The following is a 23,895-nucleotide window of genomic DNA, read 5'->3' on the forward strand; positions in this document are numbered from 1 at the left end:
TTTACAGGGCACTAACCAGGTATTTATGAAATACCATTGAGGCACAGGTTTCTTTACTTCTGAGAATTTACAACATAGAAAGACACCAAAAGGAATTAATCAATAATGTCAAGTCGCAGCTCAAGAAGATTAAATATGCAACCAGAAGTCACCTGTATTGCTGTAATACCACTAATAACAGTAGCATTTATAGAGGGCTAAATCATGCTTCCCTTGCTTAAGGCCCTTCTCGCTGACCTTTGAAGGTTTGATCTCAAGACATGATGTAAATCATCTGGAGACTTCTCTTCACCTCTACTGGATGAAGGATATGCCTATTCTGGGAAAGCGGGGTTAGTCTTCCAAATAAAAGAAAGAAATACACTGGAGGTACTTGGGCACCTAAGTGCTCTGCTTCCCAAAGTCACTCAGGCACATCTCTGCAATGGCAAAGCTGTTTCCATTAACTGAGGAGGATCCTCCAGCACTGCACAGACACAGACTCTCAGTTCCAGCTGGTTTGAATTTCTGCACACTTATTAAAACAGACATAAAACCCCCTAAAGTAATAATCTAGCTATTTTCACCCAAACTGAAGTTTCTCAGGCTAGCTACCTGCCTATTAGTAAACATAAAGTGCAACATTTAGGGAGATCTACAGCACAGCACTGTGTGTTACTCTCACATCCCATTTGCTCTGTGACTTGTAGTGCACTCGAGAGAAGGAAATAAAAGCACCTTCCTCAGTCAGACTGATGTTCAGTGGGCATTTGGCAGGTGCTCTCCAGGTACCCCAACAGCCTGAAGCAACAGCCAGACTGTTCACGTTGTAGTCACTTCATCACTGGGTTTATTTTAAAAGACAACACAATATTAAATCATCACGCTGGTGTTTGTGTCAAACACCACTGTCCTTGATTAATAAATGCTCACTGTTTTGCTGTGCCTGTTTTGCTATGAGATCTCAACAGAAGTTACACAACACTTCTCAGCCAAGTGCTTTTCCTTGCATGATGTGAAATTCACTTGTGTTATAAAGAGTGAAAAAACCTCAAACAAACAAAGCAGAACAGGCTGTGTGTTTGAAAAGAAGCTGTGGAAAATACATCAATATTTGAAACTACAGAGGCAGCTGCTGCTCTGTGAGCAGCCAGGTATGAAGGCTGCTTTCCCATGGATCCCATACCCCTTCTCCCCACTTCACTCCATCCTCACCATGGTGAGACTCCAAGCTCTTCCTTCCTGTGTTCCTCACTCCTATGTATTTCCCATCTCTCCATGCACCCTGCAATGGCCACACAGCAGTGCTCATTGCTGGCCACATTCCCTAAACACCAGCTAAGCAAGAGGCCCAGGAATAGAGTCATTGCAGGGCTGGATGGTGCCTGTTAGAGCCAGAACAGCTGATCCTTCCAGTTTGGATCTGCCCTCCCTGATCTGCACGCAACTTCGAGGAATTGGACATTACAGAGAGCTCATGACATCTATCAAACTTAGTTCAAGCTGACCAGGGTGTTCAAAGGCATTAGAGCACAAAACAGAAACACAGGCTGATGGGCAGAGGGAATAATAGCACAAGACTGTTGCCTGAGAAAAAGAAGCTTAAAAAGAATCATCAAAGGACAAAAGTCACTAAGGCACCACAGGGAAGGATGACAAGGCTGAGCTAAGGAGGAGGAAAATGGAGCAACTCCCCAGAGGACTGAAAGATTTCAAATTCCCTGCTCTCCGTTTCAAATGATCTCAGTAAACTGATAACTATCACATCAACCAGCCAGCAACCTGAGGATTTAAATAAGCTTTTTGCCACCAGCACATGTAAACCCAAATGAATTCCAAACAGATGGTTTATTTAAAGATCATGTTATATGTACTGCCATAAATATCCAGGTTATGCCAGGGCTGTTACAAGGAAAAAGTTATAATTTTAGACACGTAAAATCCCTCCAGTTTGGACAGAGATTGGGCAAGAGTAATCAGCACCTCTTAGGGTCTTAGAAACACAGTGAAAGAGCTGAAGTGTGTGTAATTACCAGCGAGAAGCATTGTAGCTAAGCAGATAAAGTTAATTATACAGTACAGGAACATTTTCAGTTGATGTGGTAGTAATCATAGTCAACAAAGAAGTGCCCAACAGAAGGATCCATATACAATGAAAGCAATCATGGGGTGAAAGTGTACAGCACAAATTACCTAAAAAACAAAGGCAGACAGACACAGCTGGAGCTGAGAAATCTTAATGAGGATTTGTGGATTTCTACATGCAATAGGATACCTTAAACAGCAGCACACCTTACCCTGTGGATGGTACTCTCCCAAAAACTGTCACCTCAGTCTGGAGGAGGTATCAATATTTGTGCTCCATGTGGGAAAGCAAGGGCCAGATCCAGCACCAGCCTCTGATGATATTGACGTCATTTTTCACGGGAAACACTGGGTGCTGCTGCTGTGTATGAAACAAATACATCAGTGGGTTGGTCTAGAGTACCCATTTAATGAAAGTAAATCTATACTTAGGAGAAAAGATCCAGCAAACAGACCTCAATTTTAATTCAGGCCTTCATGCTACCATTGCCCACAGACTTTCCAAGGTCTGCATCCACCGCTCTGCACTAGAGCAGGCTGGCTGGGACACAGGACCTGAAACAAAAGGTTCAAGCACAAAACATTTTTGTGTGTGTGTGTGTGTGTGTTTACACATCTCCACAAATGTAATTTCAGTGTCTCTTGGCTTGATGATGGGACAGACGTGGCACGGGATTTCACTTCCCTGTGCTGGCAGCTGTCCCTCCCAATCCACATTACAGCCATTCCACCCAGGGCTGCCAGAGGTGTGGAGCAAAGGAAAGGCTCCCCTGCTGTCTCATTGCAACCTGCCAGTTTGATTTCTCATGGCCATTTTCAGACCTCTAAATGATGCAATTTCATCCCCTTTTCCCAGGGTAATAAACACAACCAACATGGCTGTTTGTTGGAACATCCCGACTCTAATGCCTTAAAAGGCTTAATTTGGTGAAACATTGCCCTTCAAAACAAGGATTTATAGATTTGAAAACATGCAGGTAAATAAATGACACTAATTGCTGTGAAACAGATACCTGGCTGATCAGATGCAATTAGCAATATGGAAAGGGTGACAAAAGAACATCAGGGAGGTCAAGAGATGCCGAAATCCCACTGCAGGGACATTTTCTAACTGCCTTTATGCTGGTGCCAGGGCTTGTCTAACACCAGACAGCTCACTGACCTGAACTAGCAGAGCGTTCGACCCTGTGCCTTTCACTCCTTACTGATACCAATTGTAATTTCTCAGAGACTTCCAGACACAGCAGCTACATCTATGCCAACAATAATTACCTATGAAAACAGGTAACTTCTAGAAAGAAATCAATGCCTAACACCTGTAGGTTTATACCGTGCAGCTGTGAGTATTGCTGTCAACACTTCCACTACTGAAGGATGAAGAATGAAGCCAGACGTGATTCAAGTGCCATCTTTTCCCAAGTTCAGTTAAACCAGCCCTGCAAATGAAACAAACACATGAGCCTTGAAGGTGCCTGAGGATGACAGCAAGGTATGGAAGCATAATTGGTATTGCTGAGGTGAGCCTGCAGCTCACAGCGTGATGGCTGTGCACAAAGAGCGCTTCGTTACAGCACGGACAGACCACACAGCTCCAGGACCCTCCACACCTTCCATGGCTGGAATTAAAGTCACTCAGAAGCAGTCCTGGGTCCTGCTGCAGGTCCTGAATTGCTGGCAGAGGCCAGGGTGGTCCCTGTTTCTGAAGCCCAGGAGAGCCAGTAGGGCCCCAGGACCTCCTTGGAGAAGAAAGCAGAGCACTCTGTGACCTGCTGCTGGAAAGTGCCACACACCGTGAGGTGATGGGAGCTTTTCCCTTTGTGGGCTGGGAGAGAGGAGCCCCCACACCCAGTGGGGCTGGACGAGCAGAGGGATAGGTGACCAATGCAGACCCTGGCTCCACTGATGGCACTTAGAAGCAAAACACTGCCATAAACAGGTATGTTACACACACCTGCCAACAGCAAGTCAGTGTCTGGCTGGACACAGGGGCCTGGACACCAGGCAGTGTCTGGGGAGGGGAACAGGGCAGGTTTTGGTGGTCTGTCCCAGCTGTGCCTCTGCAGAAGGCTGGAGGTTCCCCAAACTTTCGGTTTGCTAAGTGATAACAGGGCTTCACTTGGCACACTGAGGGGGAAAAACAGCCCAGCAAGGCAAACACCCAGAAGGTAGAGATGCAGCGCAGTTACTGCTCTGAAACACTGGCACCTTGTGGCAGCTCAGCCTCAGGCAGACACGCTGCAGCTGACTGTCCTGCTGGACATTGGGGTGACCTGGGCACGGCTCCAAGGACCAGGACAGAACCAGAGCAACCTCACACAGGCACATGGAAAGCCACCTTGCCCTGGGTAGCACTGAGTAACCGCTGTTTCTGGGGAAGGAGGAGGTCTGGAAATACATATTTGCACTTCCAGCCCTGTTTGTGGCCTTCCATGGCTGCAAAAATGGTAATGAGGAGGGTGGCTTTACATGGGGTGCCCATGGTCACCTGTGATTGTCCAGGGCACTGACCACACAAGATATGTCCATCCAAGAACTGCAAGGAACCTGCAAACGAACTTCTCCGTGTGCATGAGCAGCACCAGGGAAGCGTAGGGTCTGCACCGTCCTCCACAATGCCCTGGCACAGGAACACCTCTGCCACGGGGAGGAAAATCAATGTGTCTGTCCCTCTCAGAGAGCTACAATACTCCCTGGTTTAACGAGGGGCTGGCAGACCTCCACTTCCTGTGAGAGGAGTGCAGGCATCAGCTGCACGACGGGCTACTGGCCTGTCAGAAGCAAATACCACCGTATTTTGCTGTTTTTAAGCCTGACCGCACAGCTAAAGGGGCTGTCAAACCTGTCCTGCTCCAAAATCACCATCTGTCAGAGGAGACCTCCTTGGTTGCCCTGACTGCCACCAGAGCCACCCCTAGGGCTGGTGTGAGCAGGAAGGCAGACAGGATTTGTGCTCTGCGGGTGCAGAGCCTTAGGGAAGCTCTGAGGAGCCCCTGCCAGCTGCAAAAAGGGGCTGGCTCCTACTTCCAGCTGGATAACAAGTGTGTATTATGCCATGTAAACAACCTGCAGGACATCCATACAGTCACTCTTCAAGAAAGAGCATCATTAGAGTTACTGAGAGCCACCACAGGGCTCCTTGCAGCACTGATGCATCTTGCAGGGAAGGAAACAATCATTTGAGGTCCATTTTGGGGATTTTTTTTTTTTTTTAATTATTACTGGGATCCTTTTTAATGCTGTAAGATCACATGAGAATTATGGTCACCATAAGGCCTTATTCTTCATATAAATATTTGAGATATAAATATTCTCTCTGAATTCTCTTTCATGTTGAGCTGTGAACGTGCGTGTAGCTGGATCCTTTTCTCCCTGTTATTGCTGCAATATACATAAATATGAAAATGTGGGCAAATATTTACAGACAATAAATGCTGGGGGAGTGGGTTAATTAACTAGTGTTTCATATGGTTACAAACCAAAACACAAGATTTCAGCAATAACTAAACCGAAGAAAATTAAAACTCAGCTCCCTTACTCTTGTCACACCTAGCAACTTCTTTTGGGGCCAATTAAAAAGTGGCAAATCCAGAAATGGGAGGATGAAGTATTTTTTTTCTCCCACAGTACATAATGAATCTGTGGCTTTTACTGCCACAATGAGCTGAGGATGCCAAAACCCAGTGGTGTTGACAGGGTGTGGGTGTTTCTACGGACAGTAAGAATGGCCAGAGATATAATGGCTGTGAAAGATGCAAATTTTGGAAGAGGGCAGACCTCCAGCTGTGGCTGCAAACCAGTATTTATTAGGGATTAGGGAAAGAGCTGCAGTGTCAGCCAGGTTATCTGCTTACAAGGGAACTGCACATACTTTCCACCTTTCACCCAGTGCTGGAGGGACCAGCTGCAATAACTGGACATCAAAGCTGTTTCAGTTTTTTTTTTTTTTCCAATTTTTGTGAGCTAATCCCATCTCAGCCGCTCACACAAGTAACACTCACCCATGTGTGCAGTGCCTGAGCGTTTGGAACATCAGCCTTACTTAGCAGGAAAAAAACCCAACCAACCCTTTCTTCCCAAACAAGGCATGCAAAGAGTAAACAGCATTCCGCAGCTCCGGAGCACACTGCCCAAGGAATAGAGCTGGGGACAAGACTCAAAAGAAAAATATGCAAGAGGCCTAAAAGTGTCTGTCATAAATAAAACCAATTAATAGGTCTCTGAGCAAATGCAAAGGCCAACAGGCAAATAACATAAACACTGCTACAAAAGACCTACGTGCAGTTCTCTGCAAAGCATCAAAGCCATTCCTCGTTGCACAATCAATGCAAAAGTGATTTCAAGTCAAAAAAAAAAAAAAGAAGACAAAGGAAAAAACTGATCCTAAAAAAACAAAGGAGCTGCCCAACTCAGTTTCTCCTGTATTTTATTCTAGATGACTAGAACTAGAAGCCAATGACTTAAATGAAGGGAAAAAAAATCAGAATCAATGCAAAAAATACTGACACTTATCAAAAACACAGCAGGCAACTGTTCCTTCCAGTAAACTTCTAAATAATTCACACCCAAGATACAGAAGCAATCTTAGGAACATACAATGCCAAAACAGTCGAGGGAACAGTTTCTCTCATCATCCAGATGCAAAACACAGCTCCAAAACAGAGGCACCAGCCAAAAGAATTGCATTTAAACCAAAATTCCAACAAATAAAACCAAAACGTGCCTAGAGGAGCTCGGCTGTGAAACAAGCGTGGTCCAGCCTGCACTGCATGGGATCCTGCATCCCACAGCATAGCCCTGGGGACCCAAAAATGCCCTTTGTAGAAGCCAAGCACCCCGTGCCTGCCCCACCACCCAGCCGTGTTACACTCCAAAAGCACCGTGTTTTTATTTTCCTGCAAACTTCCAGGGGAAAACAGCGGCTGATACTCAGAGTGTTCTAAAAGACAAAAAAAGAGCTTGACTTAGGGTATCGCATGGGGATGAACCTCAACAGCTCCACACACAGGGACTCATGAAGACACAAATACAGTGCTGCGCCCAAATGTGCCATCCGTAAAACTTGGCATGGACAATTGGTGGGCAGTCCCCAGTGGGGAGGGACAGCAGGGCAGGACAGGGGCTGATGGGGTGGAGTGACACATGGGAATCCCCCAACCCCGCTGCCACCCACCCACCACCATCTCCACTCCAAGGGAGGGGGCACTGCCAGGAATGCGCTCCAGCCCCTGGACCAGCAAAGTTTCCTGTGAGAGATAAGAAAAGACACATTTGGTTTATGGGCCGTCAGTAAACACGGCCAGAGTATGTCCAGCCTCTCATCCCCCACCACTCAAGTCCTTCTCAGCAGGGCTGTTCTTGATCCTTCATCCCCCAGCCTGTACTGATACCAGGGCTTGCCTCAACCCAGGCGCAGCACCTTGCGCTTAGTCTTGTTAAACTGCATGAGATTCCCACGCGCTCTCTTCTTGAGCCTGTCCAGGTCCCTCTGGACGGCCCCGTCCTTCGGGTGTGCCACCACACCGCTCAGCTTGGTGTCACCTGCAAATTTACTGAGGGTGCCCCCGGTCCCTCAAATCGCATGCTTTGGGATGGCCCTGCTCGAGCAGGGAGGGTGGAGCAGATGGCCCGCTGTGGCCCCCTTCACCCTGACCCATCCGTCCTGGGATGGTGTGACTCTGTGATTTTGTGTCTCTGATTCCGTGATTTTGTGATTTTGTGACTGTTTCTGTGGCTCTGTGACCGTGTTTCCGTGACTCCCCGTGTGTTTCCCGCCCCCGTTCCTGAGGGGCCCCGCTGTTCCCCAGCGCCCCCTCCCGGCGCTCCCGCCGCCTCCCCCGCGCGGGTCCTCCGGGCCGGCAGGGGGCGCCGCGCGGCGGAACCTCCCGGCCGCTTCCGCCGGTCGCGGCTGAGTCACTGCGCGCGCCGCCCGCCCGGCCCCGAGCCCCGACCGGCCCCGGCCCGTGTCCCGCGTCCCGTGTCCCGCGTCCCGCGTCCCCGGTCCCGCCGCCGCGATGCCGCTGGAGAACCTGGAGGAGGAGGGGCTGCCCAAGAACCCCGACCTCCGCATCGCCCAGCTCCGCTTCCTGCTCAGCCTGCGGCCCCGCGCGCCCGACCCCGCCGCGCGCGACGAGCTGATGGCGGCGGTGCGGCTGCACAGTGAGTGTGGGCTGCCTGCAGAGTGTGGGCCTGAGGTCGGGGCTGTCCCAATGAGTGTGGGCCTGAGGGCCTGGGGGCTGTCCCTGCACAGTGAGTGTGGGCCTGAGGGTGCTCGGGGGGGCTGTCCCTGCACGGGGAGTGTGGGCCTGAGGCGGCTCGGGGGGGCTGTCCCTGCACGGGGAGTGTGGGCCGGGGCTGTCTGTCTGTCCGTCCGTCCGGGCCCGACTGTCTGTCTGTCTGTCGTGAGGCGGTGTGTCTGTGTCTGTTCGCCACGCCGAGGATGTGTGCGGGTGGCGGTGGGTGCGTGGGGCTGTGTGTTTGCGGGTGTGCACATCGCCCCTGCCCCCGGGACTGTCGTCCCTGAGCGTGGGCAGCCCCAGAGCAGGGGGCTGAGGTTTGGGCAGGGAGGGTTTGACGGCTCTTGTGTCATGCTGGTATCGTGAGAGTCCCGAGTTGAGCGCCGGGGTCTGCTGTGCTCGCAGTGGGTTACATAGAACCGTGGGGTATCGTGAGCTGGAAGGCACCCACAAGGATCACTGAAGTCCCAGCTCCTGGCCCTGCACAGCACAGCCCCAGCAATCCCACCCTGTGCCTGAGAGTGTTGTCCGAGCGCTCCCTGAGCTCTGCCAGGCTTTGGGTTGTGACCACTGCCCTGGGGAGCCTGTTCAGTGCCCGACCCCCCCTAACTGAAGAACCTTCTTCTAATATCCAACCTAAACCTCTCCTGACACAGCTCCATGCCATTCCCTCAGGGCCTGTCACTGGTCACCACAGAGAAGAGATCAGTGCTTGCCCCTTCTTCTCCCCTCATGAGGAAGTTTCAGACAGCTTTGAGGTCTCCCCTCAGTCTGGTCTTCTCCAGGCTGAACAGACCAAGTGACCTCAGCCGCTCCTCATACAGCTTCCCTTCAAGGCCCTTCATCAGCTTTGTGTCTCTCCTTTTCACAGTCTCTAACAGCTTAATATCCTTGCATTGTGGTGCTTAAAACTGCCCCCAGGACCCGAGGTGAGGTCACCCCAGCCCAGAGCAGGGAAAGAGTGCAAATGGGGGAGGTGTAAAGAGCAGTGATGGAAAAGGGTCAGCAAAAGGAAGTGTGAGGGGCAGAGGCTGCAGAAACACTGTCTGTGCCACGTCTGTATTTAACAGATACCTGCTCACAGGGAGGGTGTCGCTGGTGTCCTTATGGAAACATGCACACAGTCGCTGCAGCAATTAACAGCAGAGCCCTTCCTGCTTCTCTTTCAGACATGGCTCCATACTACGAAGCGCTGTGCAAGTCCCTGGAGTGGCAGATGGACACGGATCTGCTGAACAAAATGAAGAAAGCCAACGAGGAGGAGCTCAAACGTCTCGACAATGAGTTAGAGGATGCGGAGAAGATCTTGGGGGAAAGCGAAATCCGGGATGCAATGATGGCCAAAGCTGAGTACCTGTGCAGGATTGGGGACAAGGTTGGTGACAGCACAGGCCTTATGAACTCATATAACATGCTGCATGGTAACCCTCTTAGCTGGGCAGGTCCCAGTGAGCACTGGGGGACTTGCAGTGTCTTTTTTACTGGCACAGCTCAGACGTGGATGGCAGATAGGGGAGGGTGTTACAGAAATTTAAATGATCTGGGAAGAAACCTCAGCCCTTGAAAGAAAACATTGTTTTTCTTGACAAGGGAAAAAGTTATTTTCCATTGGCAGATATAATTTTTCACTTTCCTTGTGCCTTTAAACTTTTCTAAGCTGTTCACATCGTGCAGCCTAATTTCAAGTTACAGAGTAGATTTTCATAGTCCTTAGCTTTAAAAGATACACAAGGATCAGCTCTTTTAATGTGATTTAAGTTTTGATTCTTTAAGATTATTCAGAATCCATAAAGTGAAAGCTATGGGAAACTTGACAGAGTCACGACTACCAGCAGGAGACAGTATGTGTTCTTACCAAAGACATTTTGTAAATGTTTTAGGGGCTTTTAACATTCTTATGGTAGAAAACACTCTTTTGCTAGGAGGGAGCTCTGACTGCATTCCGCAAGACTTACGACAAAACTGTGGCACTGGGGCATCGTCTGGATATCGTGTTCTATCTCCTAAGGATTGGCTTGTTTTATATGGATAACGACCTCATCACACGGAACATTGAAAAGGCAAAAAGGTACTGCTGGGGTTGTCTGAGTGCACTAAAGCACTCTTGGAACAAGCTGTAACAAAAGAAATGGAAGATAAATACCTTTCTGTCCAGAAATGACTGGGACTGGTTGGGAGGCAGATTCACAGTGATGGGTGGGAGTTACCTTCTACTTCCTATTCCCGGAGTTTTCTGTGAGGGGGAAGAGAAAAGCAAGGTTAATATTTTGTGGCAGCTGTTTTCTAGCATACTGGCTTCATTTGTATTTGTAGCCCACCCCCTGCTTCCGCTTAAAGTGTGACTCAGCCTGTGCTCCTCTCTTACTTATAGCCACCCCAATTTTGTGTTAATACGAATCTTAAAAAATGGCAACTTGTAACATTTTTTCTATGCTGCAGTTGGACAGCTTTGTTTTTTGCAGCAGAGGCAGTGCAAAATTGTTACCACAGCTGAGGCTGACAGTAGTATTTACCTGCACATTCACAGAGCCTGTTGTCACTGATGAAGAGGCTGTAAACTTTTCCTTTCAGCTTAAACTTGCACTGTGCAAAAGTATCTGGCCTCTTCTGTACTAAGAAACCCACTTTCCTACCCAACAGGTGTACAGAGCCTGGGCTGTTTCAACTGTAACATAAGCCAAGTTATTCTGTCTCTAATGTCATGGTATCAGTTGATTCATACTTGTTTCGTATAACTTACGACATGACACATTTACATAAGTAAATATTCTTTGTTCTATTTTAAGTCTAATAGAAGAAGGAGGAGACTGGGACAGGAGAAACCGCCTCAAGGTTTACCAGGGCCTTTACTGTGTAGCAATTCGAGACTTCAAACAAGCAGCAGAGCTGTTCCTTGACACAGTTTCGACGTTCACATCCTATGAACTGATGGATTACAAAACGTTTGTAACATACACTGTCTATGTCAGCATGATTGCCTTGGACAGGCCTGACCTTCGGGAGAAGGTAAGGAAAGCAGGTGGAAACGCTGGTGCAAACCGACACAGCCTTTCCTTAACCTGTCCATCTCCAGGCTGAAAGTGGTGGTTAAACGTGTCCGTTTGCTTTCAGGTTATTAAAGGAGCAGAGATCCTGGAAGCCTTGCACAGTTTGCCCGCTGTACGACAATATCTCTTCTCCCTTTACGAATGCCGTTACGCAGCCTTCTTCCAGTCACTAGGTAAGGCTGGGCTTTGTCCTACAACACTATTTCAGGTGTTGCAGTTATTTGTTTCAGATCACACACAACTTCAGTGGAGTACCCCCAGTCTAGAACTAGAGCTACATGCAGAAAAAAACAAACTAGAGATTTTTTTTAACAGTGACCTAAAATTTCCTGCTTTGATTTTTCAAACAAACAAAGAAAAATTTCACATCCAGTGAGCTTTGTGAAAGGTCACATATGATTAGGTGGAAGAGCATTTTGAAAATAGCTGTGAAACAGTGTCTTACCTGAAGAGCCAGGTCAGGAAAGTTTTGAAAGGTTTTGTCTTCCCAAGAAGCTATGGAAGTTGCAGTCTGAAGGCCCAGAAATCTCAACGTGTACAAGATATTACACAGAAAGTTTTCAGTGTGTTCCTACTTGCTTTCTGATCTGTTTTCTGTTTAGAAAGGTGACATCAAAGAAACGCTTTTCAGAAAACTCATCCTTGCCAGTTCTGAGACTGCTTGCTTTCCTTCTGTGAGATTTAGACCACAAGGAAATAAGATATTTAGAAAGAACTCTTCATTTTGTGCAAGACTAGGCCCGATGAGACTGAGTTAAAGGACAGCATTTTCCTATTGCTGGCCTTATCCCTAGCTGGGAACTGAAACTGTCAGGGAAAAAAAATCACTTCATTGCCTGGAAATCCTTGTAGTTAATTTAAGAGCTAGTAGCAGAAAGTTAATGTTATTTCCTTAAATAACTTTGGGTAAGAACGTTTCTTTAAGTAGTTACATACCAAGTTCTTCTCCTTTCCCAGCACCGCACAGCTCCTGCGAGATGGCAGATTCAGCTCCTCCTTTCAGCGAGTGATCCCCCTCATCCCTGACAGGAGGATTCTGTGCTGATTAACAGGCTCTCATTAGCTCTGCCACAATCTTATTTGCATGTTATTACTGCACCTGGTTCCAGAACTACACAAATTTACTTTAGTGTAGAATCCCTTTCATATCTTGAGGAATGCAAGAATACAATATAGCTACGGTCACACCCATTACTTATTAACTGGTGCCATGTGTTTTATTGACATAACTATTGATATTTTGCATTTCTCAGAGACTACTGACTCTTTTATTTTTTATTATTCTTTTTTTCTTTCCAGCTATTGTAGAGCAAGAGATGAAGAAAGACTGGCTGTTTGCACCTCACTATCGATACTATGTGCGGGAAATGAGAATCCACGCGTACAGCCAGCTCCTGGAGTCTTACCGGTCATTGACGTTAGGATACATGGCAGAAGCCTTTGGAGTCAGTGTAGAATTCATAGATCAGTAAGTTCGTTGGATTTTTAAGTTCATAAAGATCTCACTTTATACATTTTAAATATTTATGATGATCTCATTATGAATAAAGATTTTTGTCCTACTTTGATTTTAAACATGCCAATTTATGTGTCTTTGGAAGAGCATGAGAAACTAGTATTTTATTAATTAATTTGTTCTTATACTGCTATGTTTATTGACCTCTGTTTGCTGTGAAACTTTAAATTTTAGAGGATGGCTTAGTTCACAGCTGTGCAAAAACTGAGCTGTTACAGCTTTGGGGATCTGCACATTTGATGTACCCTGCCAGTCTCTCTCTCTCTGGTTTTGCTTGCTTTCTGGTACATGGACAGGATCCGATGTTTTTCACTTAAATTATACCCTGCAGTCTAAATTTGTAAATCTTTTCTAGTATAAAAACAACAGATTTAGATCATGGTAAGTGGTGAGTGAAGTGAGTAATTGACTTTTACTTTATATAGATGAAGCATGTAAATACCTTCACAAGAGTCATTCTTGTTTCAGAGTGGTCTTCAGATTTTTCTAATATAGAAAACTTACAGAAATATGAAACTGCTTGAAATAATCTAAAATTATTAAGTGTTTCAAGAGAAATCAAATGCCCATTCAATTCAAAGGTAAATGCTTTAGTCATACTAATTCTTATGCATCCCAGTAATTTATTACAAGTTGTAACTTGTCTTAACTGTTGAGCTCAGGAATATTTTCGTCTACCATCAGTGCTACAAAGCACCAGTTGATAAAGCAAAATAATAATAAAATAAGCATTAAAAAAAGAATTTAAAACTGTTTAGAGACTTTTCTAATTAATTGACTGACATGAAGATACTTACCCCAGGATAAATCAGGTGCACTGCACGACTGCTGCCTTTGGATTTGAAGGGTAGTTGATGCTAAGCTGAGTGAAAAGTTTCACTAAATCAAGTACAACACTTGGGCCTTTGAAGAAAGTACTAAGAGCTTTTGTGTTCAGATCATTAGAATGATTATTCTTGGGTGCAATGTCTGAGCTTTAATAAGATAAGGATGCATAAGATAAGATACCTTATGAAAATACACAGGCTGCTGCTTCAGAAATACAGTGTGGTGACACTGCTGTGTTGTAGCAGCAGTTTCAGTGCTATTAGGTCTACAAGCACTTGGTGAAACATGATCTAACCAACTTTTTTTCTTTATTTAGGGAGCTTTCAAGATTTATTGCAGCTGGGCGATTGCACTGCAAAATAGACAAAGTAAATGAGATTGTAGAAACTAACAGGTATGTAACAATTCCTGGTTTTGACAGCCCAGTTCAATTTATACCTTTTGATGACATTTACTACAGAAATGTTTTGTGCCTTGGTATAAAATATAATCTTCTAACCCCTTTTTTCCTCCCCCCCACAATTCCTAGGCCCGATAGCAAGAATTGGCAGTACCAAGAAACCATCAAGAAAGGAGATTTGCTGCTAAACAGAATTCAGAAACTTTCCAGAGTAATTAATATGTAATTTTTTTAATGCAAGGGAATGCAAGATTTAGATGTTTAAAACATTTTGGAAGTAACCTATAAATATATTGTATAACTTGGTATACTGTAGGGAAAAAAATAACTAGCAGGAGAGGTAGTGTTTTTACTTTCCACTTCATTATGTACACACTGTTCTGTTCGGGTGTACGGAACCCAGTTCATTTATTAAATGTATTATACCATTGGTGATCTCTTGTAATATACTTTGTTCCTTTCCTTGCCTGTGTATACAGAGTTCAATATTGAATAGCAAAGCAGGGTCACGACCTGTGAACAGACAGAACTCATGGCCGTTCTATCCTTGCTTTTTTAAGGCTTTTGTATTGGAATCAGAGGTGAAAAGAATGAGTTGCATTATAGTAAAGTACCCAAAAATTTTAGTGAGGATTGTGGACTGTCCAGACTGGACAGACTCTTTCAATAAGGGGGTTACAGTTTAAGGGAGAAGTAATAAGGATACAAATGGTTGGGGTGAAGAAAGAATATAACCACAGAAACTGTATGGACTAAAACTTTGGGAACATCTTTAACTGAAGTAGCCTCTCCCTTAAAAACTACAGGAAGTCAGCACGTGAGCAAAGCATTGCATTTGTGATTCCTGCCTGGGTTAGATTTGCAGAGGTCAGAGGGATGGCAGGAGCTGTGGAAGAGACCACTGCAGTGTGACACAACTGATCGAGTACTGCAGGGGTTACGATTTCTTCCTTCACAGCTGCTGAGGAATGAATGTCTCACATAGGCTGCTGCCAGGCTGATGACACATGGTTTCTGGCCTACGGCAGCAGCTGTTTACCCTGCTGGCCTGCCTGGAGGGTTTTTTCCCCTCCTCCCAAAGACAGTCTGTGACTGAGCTCTGTGAGCTGTTTGATGCTGCTGCACTTGGCAACAGAACCCATTTACTGCCGGTATTCACTGCAACTCCAGTGCCTGAAGTAACCCCAACAGGTAGATGCACACAAAGAAGAGTCCCAACATTTGGAAGCTGCTGTGCCACAGACAGGACAGTGAAATTTCCCCTGCCCACTTGTCTCCTGTGTTTGAATTGCTGCCACCTGCTCGAGGTTGGACCCCTCAGTGCTGAGGGGCTGTTACTGTTCTCTGATGAACTGTTCTGAAACCCAAAATATGACCTCATAATTTTTGGTTTTCTTTTACTACTTACTGGAAGCTGTTTTGGTTGTTCCCCATCCAAGAAGCAGATACTTAGCTAGGGTTTAAAGGTTTAAGTTTCAAACAGTAACAAATAGAAGAAAATTCTTTCTTCAGAATAGTGAGAGTAATAAATGAGAACTCTAGAATTCACCAGGTGGTCAGCTAATGAATCTGTTTTGTGTGTTCACACACATACCACTTCCTGTAAAGTTTTAATTGATATAACCCAGTATTCAGACTTTTCAAAGCTGCAGTAATGTCTCTTGTTTTTCCATAACAGATAAGTAGAGCCAGCTAGGGAGCCTTTAATCAGGCTGACTTTTGGGAACATCTTTTCCACCTTCCATATGTGCAGATGTCAAGCCTATCAGAAGACCATACTGTCTGAATGTCTTCACTGAATTGAGGGATTTCATTTCTGGTGCACAGATAAATTTTCCTTTCCAGCATGTTTATACTTGAATTGGCCTTAAATAACTTAACTAACTATATCAAAGCTTCCATTGAGTTTATGAACTATCCTGTATCTTTTTAACTGTAAGTTGAATAGAAACCTACTCAAAAAAACTAGGCTAACAGGGGCTTCATGCATTCCAGAGAAATCTTGCTGCTCTCTTAGTGTAGGTAAGAGCAACAGAAAACAGAAATGCCTACTCTGTGAGGAAAATAAAAGTATTACTAAAGAGTCTTAGTGTGCTCTAACATATTTGGAGAGCTATCAACCATTTTATCCTTATCCTATCAACCATCATTATCATCGTGTTGGAGCCAAGCATTTCAGAATCTGGTGTTCTCTGCTCAGTGTTCCAAACAGAAGTGCACAATCCTACCAGAGCAAAGACCCCATTTAAAGATCCCAACTTGCCTTGCTCATTTCCTGATCTCAGCCTGCATCCTGCGAAGGAGGATCGAGGGAGAACCCACAGAGCTTCTTGCCAAACCTTTTTGGGCCAAAGCCTGGCAGCAAAGAATCACAGCAATTTTACCTGAGCAATATGAAGGCTTTGTGCAGCAGGTCAGGCTTTCAGCCATTCCAAATAGTGGTGGAATAAAATTCTGGACAATTGGAGGGAAAGGCAACACCTCCTAAAGCTCACAGCTGGAGGTACAAAGCTTAGCCAAGCAGCTGTTTGCTCTCCTGAAAAAAAGAAAAAGCATCTGATACACAGTTTGTCCAAAGAGTAGGAATGCTGAGGGGTCCAGGGTGGTCAGGCCTTGAACTGATCAAGGGCATAATTATGTCTGTTCTGTTGTTTTTAACTTCCTACTTCCATTTCCCTGTCAAATCAGAAGCATTAGAACTTCTGCTTCCTTTAAGCCCTGAAGTAATTTCAAGTTACTTTTTACTGTCCCATGGTTGTATTAGTTTTACCTTTGGTTTATCTGATCTTATGATTTCCCTTTATTTAACTCTGATTGTGAGCAGCACTCCAGACACAGCCGTTCGTGCCTCGTTCTTGACACCTTTCCGTGGATTTATAGTCCACATGCCAAAGTTGTACATTCTCTCTTGTAATTTAAGCTTGTGCAGTTCCTTGAGCTAATGCCATTCTCCAATTTCGCTTTGCAAGGCTGACTTCACCCTTGCTACAAAGTAGCCAAAACCAGACACAGATTTCAAGCCACAGCCACAACACTGAGATGCTTCCACCTCACTCTGCAGTGCATTCCCTGCCGGTAATGGGTGGGAATGCAGGCGGGAAGGGCAGGAGATGGGGTGTTGTAGGGTTTGTTAGCAAAGCTCTGCTACTAAGTGGTTGAAATCCAGTTTGTGAACAAAGGTTCTCTGGCTCACCTGTCTCTGCTGACCTGCCACCACCTCGGTTGCTTCTCTCCCTGAACACTGGGCTCCAGAGCTCAAGGTCCAACCTTGCAGGCAAGAGACAAGGCACTTGCTTTAGCAAAAAGTCACCTCTCATGGATGGGAATGGACTCTGGTAAAGGTAGCTCAACAGCAAAATGGAGGACAAAAAACTTACAGCACTGTGAGAGAACACCGAACCCAAGCAACAACACACTGTCCCTACTGATGCTGAAGAAAACTTCTGTACCAATTTCGCCAGAGATACCAACCATTTCTCCTGGGCTTGGACAAAGCTTTCTGACTGCACTTCCCAGGCCAGTTTTTCTCCTTTTCAATAAAGTCTGAATCCAGCTTAGCTTGAACAACTTCCCTTAAGGTTTTTGAGATTCCCTGAAGTTTGTTGGGTCAGAAAAAGACCCAAGCATATGCCCCTTTTCCATGACAAAGCTCCCATGCTGCTTGTTAGGAACAAATCCAGCAGCTAACACAGCTCTGAGCCAAAGCACTGAGGAAAACATCCAGTCAAATTAAAAAGTCCCATGGCGGATCCTACAAGCCACGTGTGTTTGATTATGTGTTGCAGCAGAACGTGATAATAATGAACCAACAGGAATTTGCATTTAAATAAAGCCAATGGCAAGGCCTCGTGTTGGCTGTTTTGGTAATGGCACAAACAGCGGCGCCCACGGAGCGCTCCGGCCTCCAAAGGCAGCGGGTGCCAGGGCTGTTTGCCGTGTGCAGGGAGGGCACCAGGCCAACTTCACACCCACCCTGCATCCAGAGCTGCTGGGGCAGGACCAGGCCTCACACGAGTTTCTGCCAGAGGCAGGTTGTAGCCTTTGAGCCCAACAGACACCTTCAGCTTCCCAGGACACATCACCAGCTTTGATGTTAAATGCAAAGCGCATCGACAAGATGCACAACACACCCCCACAGAGAACCTCTGACACTGGGATTTCATTGCATGCACTGTCAGCCTCCTACATCGGCAAATAATTCTTCCCAAATATAAACTCAAGTATTTTCCGGTAAGACAATCACTGATGGGAGGAAACTGCTTTCCACCCAGTTCAGAGATGTCTGTGCTTACCAGGTTCCAGGCCAGCACCCAGTCAGAAAGCATTTTTCATCACAAACCCCTTTACTGAACCTGCAGTCACTGTGAAAAGCAATAACCCCCAGAGCAGCTCTGCTCTGCCCAGGGTCAGAGCTCCCTGACACTGCACTGCACCAAACGCAGCAAAGGAAGGGGAGAGGGAGGATGCTGCAAATCCACAGAGCTGAGTTACCTTCGAGAGCTTGGGGGTTACATGAGACAAATGCACTCTTTTTCCTCTTCACCTTGCCAGTTTTAGGGGACATCTAAACCCATATTAAATGCAGTTAAATGCAGAGTTATTCCTTCAGTTTGAAGCAGACTCAGAGTCATGAACTTGCCTGAACGCCGAGAGTTCAGAGTTGTTCTGCTGCACAAACACCCGACTCCGTGCGCTCCGTGCTGTGGTCACTTGTACAGCTCAGCACAACCAGCTTCAGTGCCAACAGCTTACATGGGATGGCACAGATGGTAGAAACTGCTATTAGGAGGGAAAAAATATTTGCAGGAAGGCCAGAAAAAAAAAAGGAAAGAAAAAATCTTCAGTCAACACAAAAGGTAAATGTAGAACTATTAGGAGTACTTATTGTAAAAAGACAAAGCAGAACTTGCTTGCTGTCTGCACCTCTTTTGCATCTTGTAGCATTTATTCCAAATATTAAGGAAAACTTGTTATAAGAGGGAAAAAAAATAAAAAGACAGAATAAACGAATCATTGCCACAGATGTTACTCTAAAGTCCTGTCCTACTAACAGGATTTTTACAAACTGCTCCTCAGAAGTTGTCCACAACATCGAGTCCTGAGTCACATGCAGAGAAAAGCTTTGTAAGAGTACTTAACCTGCTCAGTTCACACACTTGATCTACAAACTGTGAAAACATGGAAGCTACTTTTTAGGAATGAAAAAAAAAACCAGGAAACATGATGATTCAACATACTGCATCTGGAGCTGTGACAGCTGCTTTCATGACTCTGATTAGAAAATAATATAAAGTGTGAATCTTCAGTAACAGAAGGTCCTTTGCACAGGAAAATGCTGCAGAGCTGATCCAGGCACCGCTCAAAACCAGGTACCAAACCCTTGTAGGGTGGAAAGCTCTGATCCTACCGGGCTGACCCGCGATGCCGAGGCACAGTGACAGAATTTGATCACGCCCAATTCTCTGAAATTAGTTCACATAGGCACCAATACAGATAATGTTTTCCTTTAATAGTGAAGGATTTTATAATGAAGCAGAAACATATAATGTATTCCATGCAACCAACCTCATTTATTGAAAAGTCCTAATTTTATTGCCTTGTTTAGTAACATGTTTGTTCAACAAACTAATCTTTTTCATGAAGCAAAGCACAACTTTTTCTTATAAATAGTATAAATTATTTTATTTACAGAAACTTGTTACAAAACAAATAGACTATATATTTATTTTTCTTTTAAATATCCAAAGTAATTTTTCTATCCCATGACATTTGTTCATGTACTATACAGCAGCCAACACAGAGTTCAGCTGATCAGATGCTCTTGATTATGTATACAAATTATCAAACTATTCACACATTTTACACAGGAGATTGCTTTTAGAACCAGGCTCAACACCGAGCAAGATGCTTCCAAGGCCTACATTCACATTGACATTATGTAGTGCTCATTTCAAAATTATCTTTAAAACGTAGAATATCTCGCACAAAAGGTAAAAATGATTATTTTCTGCTGAACAGTGAAACATTTAAGAATCTTTCTAAGCCCAATTCCCTCCTCCAGGACAGAATGAGTAAAAGACAAGAGAGAGATTCCTTGGCAAGAGAACTCTTACAGGAAGACAACTGCCTTAGAAATGCCATTTGGAAATCACATCTTTATTTTTTTCGTGGTTTTAAGAGGTACTTACTTGGGTTTTTTTGTTTGTTTGGGAATAGCAATAATTTTGGAAATTTTCTGAATTATTTAATTAATGTATACCGCTCCCCCCCTTCCCAAAATGAGACAGTTTAATAAACTGCAGGTTAAAACCACATTTCATACTCTTGGCAATATACTAAATATCAGTTACCAATGGGATTGTTCCAACACAAGGTATTCGAATTAAAAGATTTTACAAAAGTCACCAGCATCATTTGCTTTCTTTTGTCAACCCATCTCATTAATTTCAGAAATATCTATATATATATATGTATGTGTATATATATATACACATGCACACATACATACATATACACACACATATATATAGGTGGAAAAAGCAAGCTCCAAAATTTCAACTGAACATTCAAGTCTTTTAAGGAGAAGCTGTCTAAACAGTCCAAGCTTAAAACTAGTTATATCAGGCACTTTCAGTTTTTCCGTTAGTTTTAAACCACATGAGACCCACACAGATGCGCACGCACACACACGCACACGAACACTAAAAAAAAAAAAAAAACAAAAAAAAAAGAGAGAAGCAGTGTGTCACTTAACTAAATGGATCTTCTGGGAATCAGGCAACTGATAAGCAATGCCATATCGACCATTCCAGCTCCGATCCTGCGCTCGGGGCTCCCGGGGCAGGACCCGACCGCAGGACCCGGGCGATCCTTTGCGTGGATCCACTCCCAAGACAGGAAAAGGGACACGGCTTTCACAAAACGGAGGCATCCCTTACGTTGCAAAGTAGGCATGTTAACTATTGGCTTGGCAGTGAACCACTTCAAATTATAAAAAGGTATTTGCTTTTTCTTTTTTTTAATTAATTAATAAATAAATACTAGATGATCTCAATTGTACCAAAACTGGATATAAGAAAAAAAGACCTGTGCAAAAATACATATTTAAATATGTACAATCAATTAACAAAATATGTCTTCTGAAATAGGGATACTTCAATATTTATAATAGAACAAGAAATTCCAAAATAAAGATACAAAAGTATGTTTTTTTTTTTTCTTGTATAATTCTTTGTTCATCATTGCAGCAATTTTTTAGGTTAAGAAAACTGCAGGAGTCATAACGAGAAGTTGGAAAGACTATAAAAACTGTATCTCTTAAATTAATACCAAAATCTGTCTAGAAACAACCCAGCCACTGCAAATTCAATTTTTGCAAGGAAAATTAATTTTAAGCTTCCTTAATTATTTACAGTAAGAACTATGTGACAATAAAAGCTTCAGGAACAATGTTCTGCTTATAATCAAGATCTAAAACATAATATTTACGCAGGTCTGTAAGGGCAGACAGTATTTATGTTCTAACTCTTTGCTCCCAATGGCTCAAACCCACATGACACAGGTGGCTGCAGACACTGGCTCTGTACAGGAATTCACTCTTGTCACGTCTGCCTGCTACCGAAGGAGCCCGAATTTGCCATTTTGCTTTCAGATCAACAGAACCTTGAAAAACCAGGAGAGTTCGATCACAAAGTCGCTACCGTCCAATCTTGCCGAATTTTTGTTTCCTTTACCTTTGTGTCTATACCAAGAGTCAAATTGCACTTGTGACTGGCGCTATCCTGAAGTGGAAGCTCTGCCCCAGGGACTTCATCAGAGCGCGGATTTCACTCCAAATGTGCAGGATTTAATACGCTTTGATTTCTCTTTGTGGCACATCACTTTGGTTCCTTTTACCTTAAACCAATTGCAGTTCTAACAATCCTTTCAACAGGGCATCCTATTAAATATAAATCCTTTTGTTCCTGAAAAGTTGTCTACTATTTTTTTTTAAAAGTTTGCATAATAAGAGTCTCTAGTACATTGCTTTCTCAGTGTGATCTTTTGTATCAATTCAAAGCTAAAGTGTCTGCATAGAGGCTTCTTGTTGTTTTGCTGTATAACAATGATTTTGTAGGAAGTTCAGGTGAAACTGAAAGCATTGTTAGGTAAACAACTAAGCAACTGCTACTCAGAGTGGCTTTGGATTCCCTGATGTACTTACTACTTGCCACCAGAATGGGGAGAAGGCTGGGCTACTTGAACAATTGGACAGGCTCAGATTGTCTCTTCTCAGCAATAGCTGGTGCCCCTTTAAGGCAGAAAAAAAATTCTCCTTGGTTAGGAATTAATTTTCCTTTGCTTTGCCCCCTTAATAAAACTTTAGTCAGTTTTGAGCCTTTACCTGATGTTTAAAAACTTAACAAAAACATCCAGACGGGTCAAACCATAATACAATGAGCCCTTTAGCAGAATTCACTTTTGAGGTGTTTTGAAGCAAGACAAAATATTTCATAAAAACTGGCTGGACTATATAAAACTGTGTAAAGCCCCCTGTAGTCATAAAGCCTGGTGGGCGTGGGATGACTGTGATGCACAAACCTGTGCTTCACAGGGAACTCTATTGTCAAATTGGGTGTTTATTCCAGAATTTTGACCAAAAAAATCTGAGTGGTGGAAGGTGTCTCACATTAACAATTTAGTTACACAAACAAGGCAGAAAGAAACTGACTTTTATGGTTTTTAGAAAATATTTAAATACTTTAAAAACTTAGTTTTAAAAGGGCAAATTTCATCAGCTGAAAGACAAATCCAGCCTAATTTCACCAATAAGTTATCTTTTTTAAATAACAAAGGCCTATGGTATACAGTATAGGTCAATAAATATATTCTTTGGGCATAGAGTTTTAGAGGTTATTTGCCTTTGTCTGTTCGATGTTTTTGGAATTTTTAAAGAACAAAATTACTTTTTCTTCCACAATCAAATCTTATTCAAAAGAATAGAAAATAGGTTTTGTATCACACAAATACGATATTTTTATACTTGTTTTCTGAGCGATGGCCTCAAACAAGTTTTTTCCGGTTTTGTCAGGTTTGTTTTGTTTTAAACTCCTGATAGCTTCTTATCCCAAATTACCTGCAAAAGGCTGGGCAAAACAGACTAGTTTTTGAATTGTGCTATTTTTTTTTTTATATTCCATTAAAGGAACATTGCTATAAAAACACTAAAGCCATATTCCCTTCTTGAGGGCTTCTTTCCATTGTGCCTCACACATTTTTCCCCTTGTCGCGGGGTCCTCTCCATTGAGGGTGTCTGTCTGGTTAGCTATCACCTACAAAAGACACCATCAGTATAAAAATAAGTCCACAGTAACGTTTATTTCCCCCCAGAAAACATTCGTTTGCCCAGCCAAACTATGTCAAATAGTGGCAAGATGATGTACTCCTGTAAGGAAAATCTCACAGATTTGTAGCAAACAGTCCAGACCACTGTTAACACTGATAAGAGCAATTATGTGGCTGAACTTCATCCAGTGTCCATTTCTAGTATATTCGTTGCTACAGACATGGCTTCAGGGAAATTCCTTGTTTAAGTGACAGTCCAGTAGATTTCCACACCTGAGGACCATGGGAAGTTGGGAAAACTCAAGGCATCTTGGAGTCCAGAAATCCAGATGGAGGTTTTGCTTGTAGTGAAAACTGTCCAGTTCGTTTCTCACCGTGGTGCCTTCAGCTATCAGGGACGGGCCTTTGGCTTGGGAGCAAGAAAAGAGAGAGAAGGATGAGTGGGCCAGGCTGCAGGAGCAGAAGCTCTGAAAACACATTTCT

General features: G+C 44.1%; 2 protein-coding genes across 5 annotated transcripts in view; one reads left to right on the plus strand and one right to left on the minus strand.

Annotated features, from left to right (window-relative positions):
- Positions 1-7,928: 7,928 nt before the first annotated feature.
- Positions 7,929-14,533, plus strand: PSMD6 (proteasome 26S subunit, non-ATPase 6). Its single transcript, XM_050312636.1, has 8 exons — positions 7,929-8,220; positions 9,467-9,672; positions 10,220-10,365; positions 11,084-11,303; positions 11,409-11,517; positions 12,644-12,812; positions 14,005-14,082; positions 14,218-14,533. The coding sequence occupies exons 1-8, from the start codon at positions 8,076-8,078 to the stop codon at positions 14,312-14,314; spliced, it is 1,170 nt and encodes a 389-aa protein (XP_050168593.1). The 5' UTR covers positions 7,929-8,075; the 3' UTR covers positions 14,315-14,533.
- Positions 14,534-23,312: 8,779 nt separating this feature from the next.
- ATXN7 (ataxin 7) overlaps positions 23,313-23,895 on the minus strand; it is an 83,556-nt gene continuing 82,973 nt past the window's right edge. For all 4 annotated transcript variants that reach the window (XM_050312633.1, XM_050312635.1, XM_050312632.1 and 1 more), the window contains one exon: positions 23,313-23,821. In XM_050312633.1, coding sequence (XP_050168590.1) covers positions 23,804-23,821 — 18 coding nt within the window. In that variant the 3' untranslated portion in view covers positions 23,313-23,803. The remainder of the gene's footprint in view (positions 23,822-23,895) is intronic.

This window comes from Myiozetetes cayanensis, unplaced genomic scaffold, assembly GCF_022539395.1.
Source record: "Myiozetetes cayanensis isolate MyiCay16 unplaced genomic scaffold, myiCay2020 scf18, whole genome shotgun sequence".
Taxonomy (NCBI): domain Eukaryota; kingdom Metazoa; phylum Chordata; class Aves; order Passeriformes; family Tyrannidae; genus Myiozetetes; species Myiozetetes cayanensis.

Coding starts and splice junctions, on each gene's coding strand:
- PSMD6 (XM_050312636.1), top strand. CDS start 8,076: ATGCCGCTGGAGAACCTGGAGGAGGAGGGGCTGCCCAAGAACCCCGAC. Junction 10,366..11,083: donor AACATTGAAAAGGCAAAAAG/GTACTGCTGGGG, acceptor TTCTATTTTAAG/TCTAATAGAAGAAGGAGGAG. Junction 11,518..12,643: donor AGCCTTCTTCCAGTCACTAG/GTAAGGCTGGGC, acceptor TTTTCTTTCCAG/CTATTGTAGAGCAAGAGATG.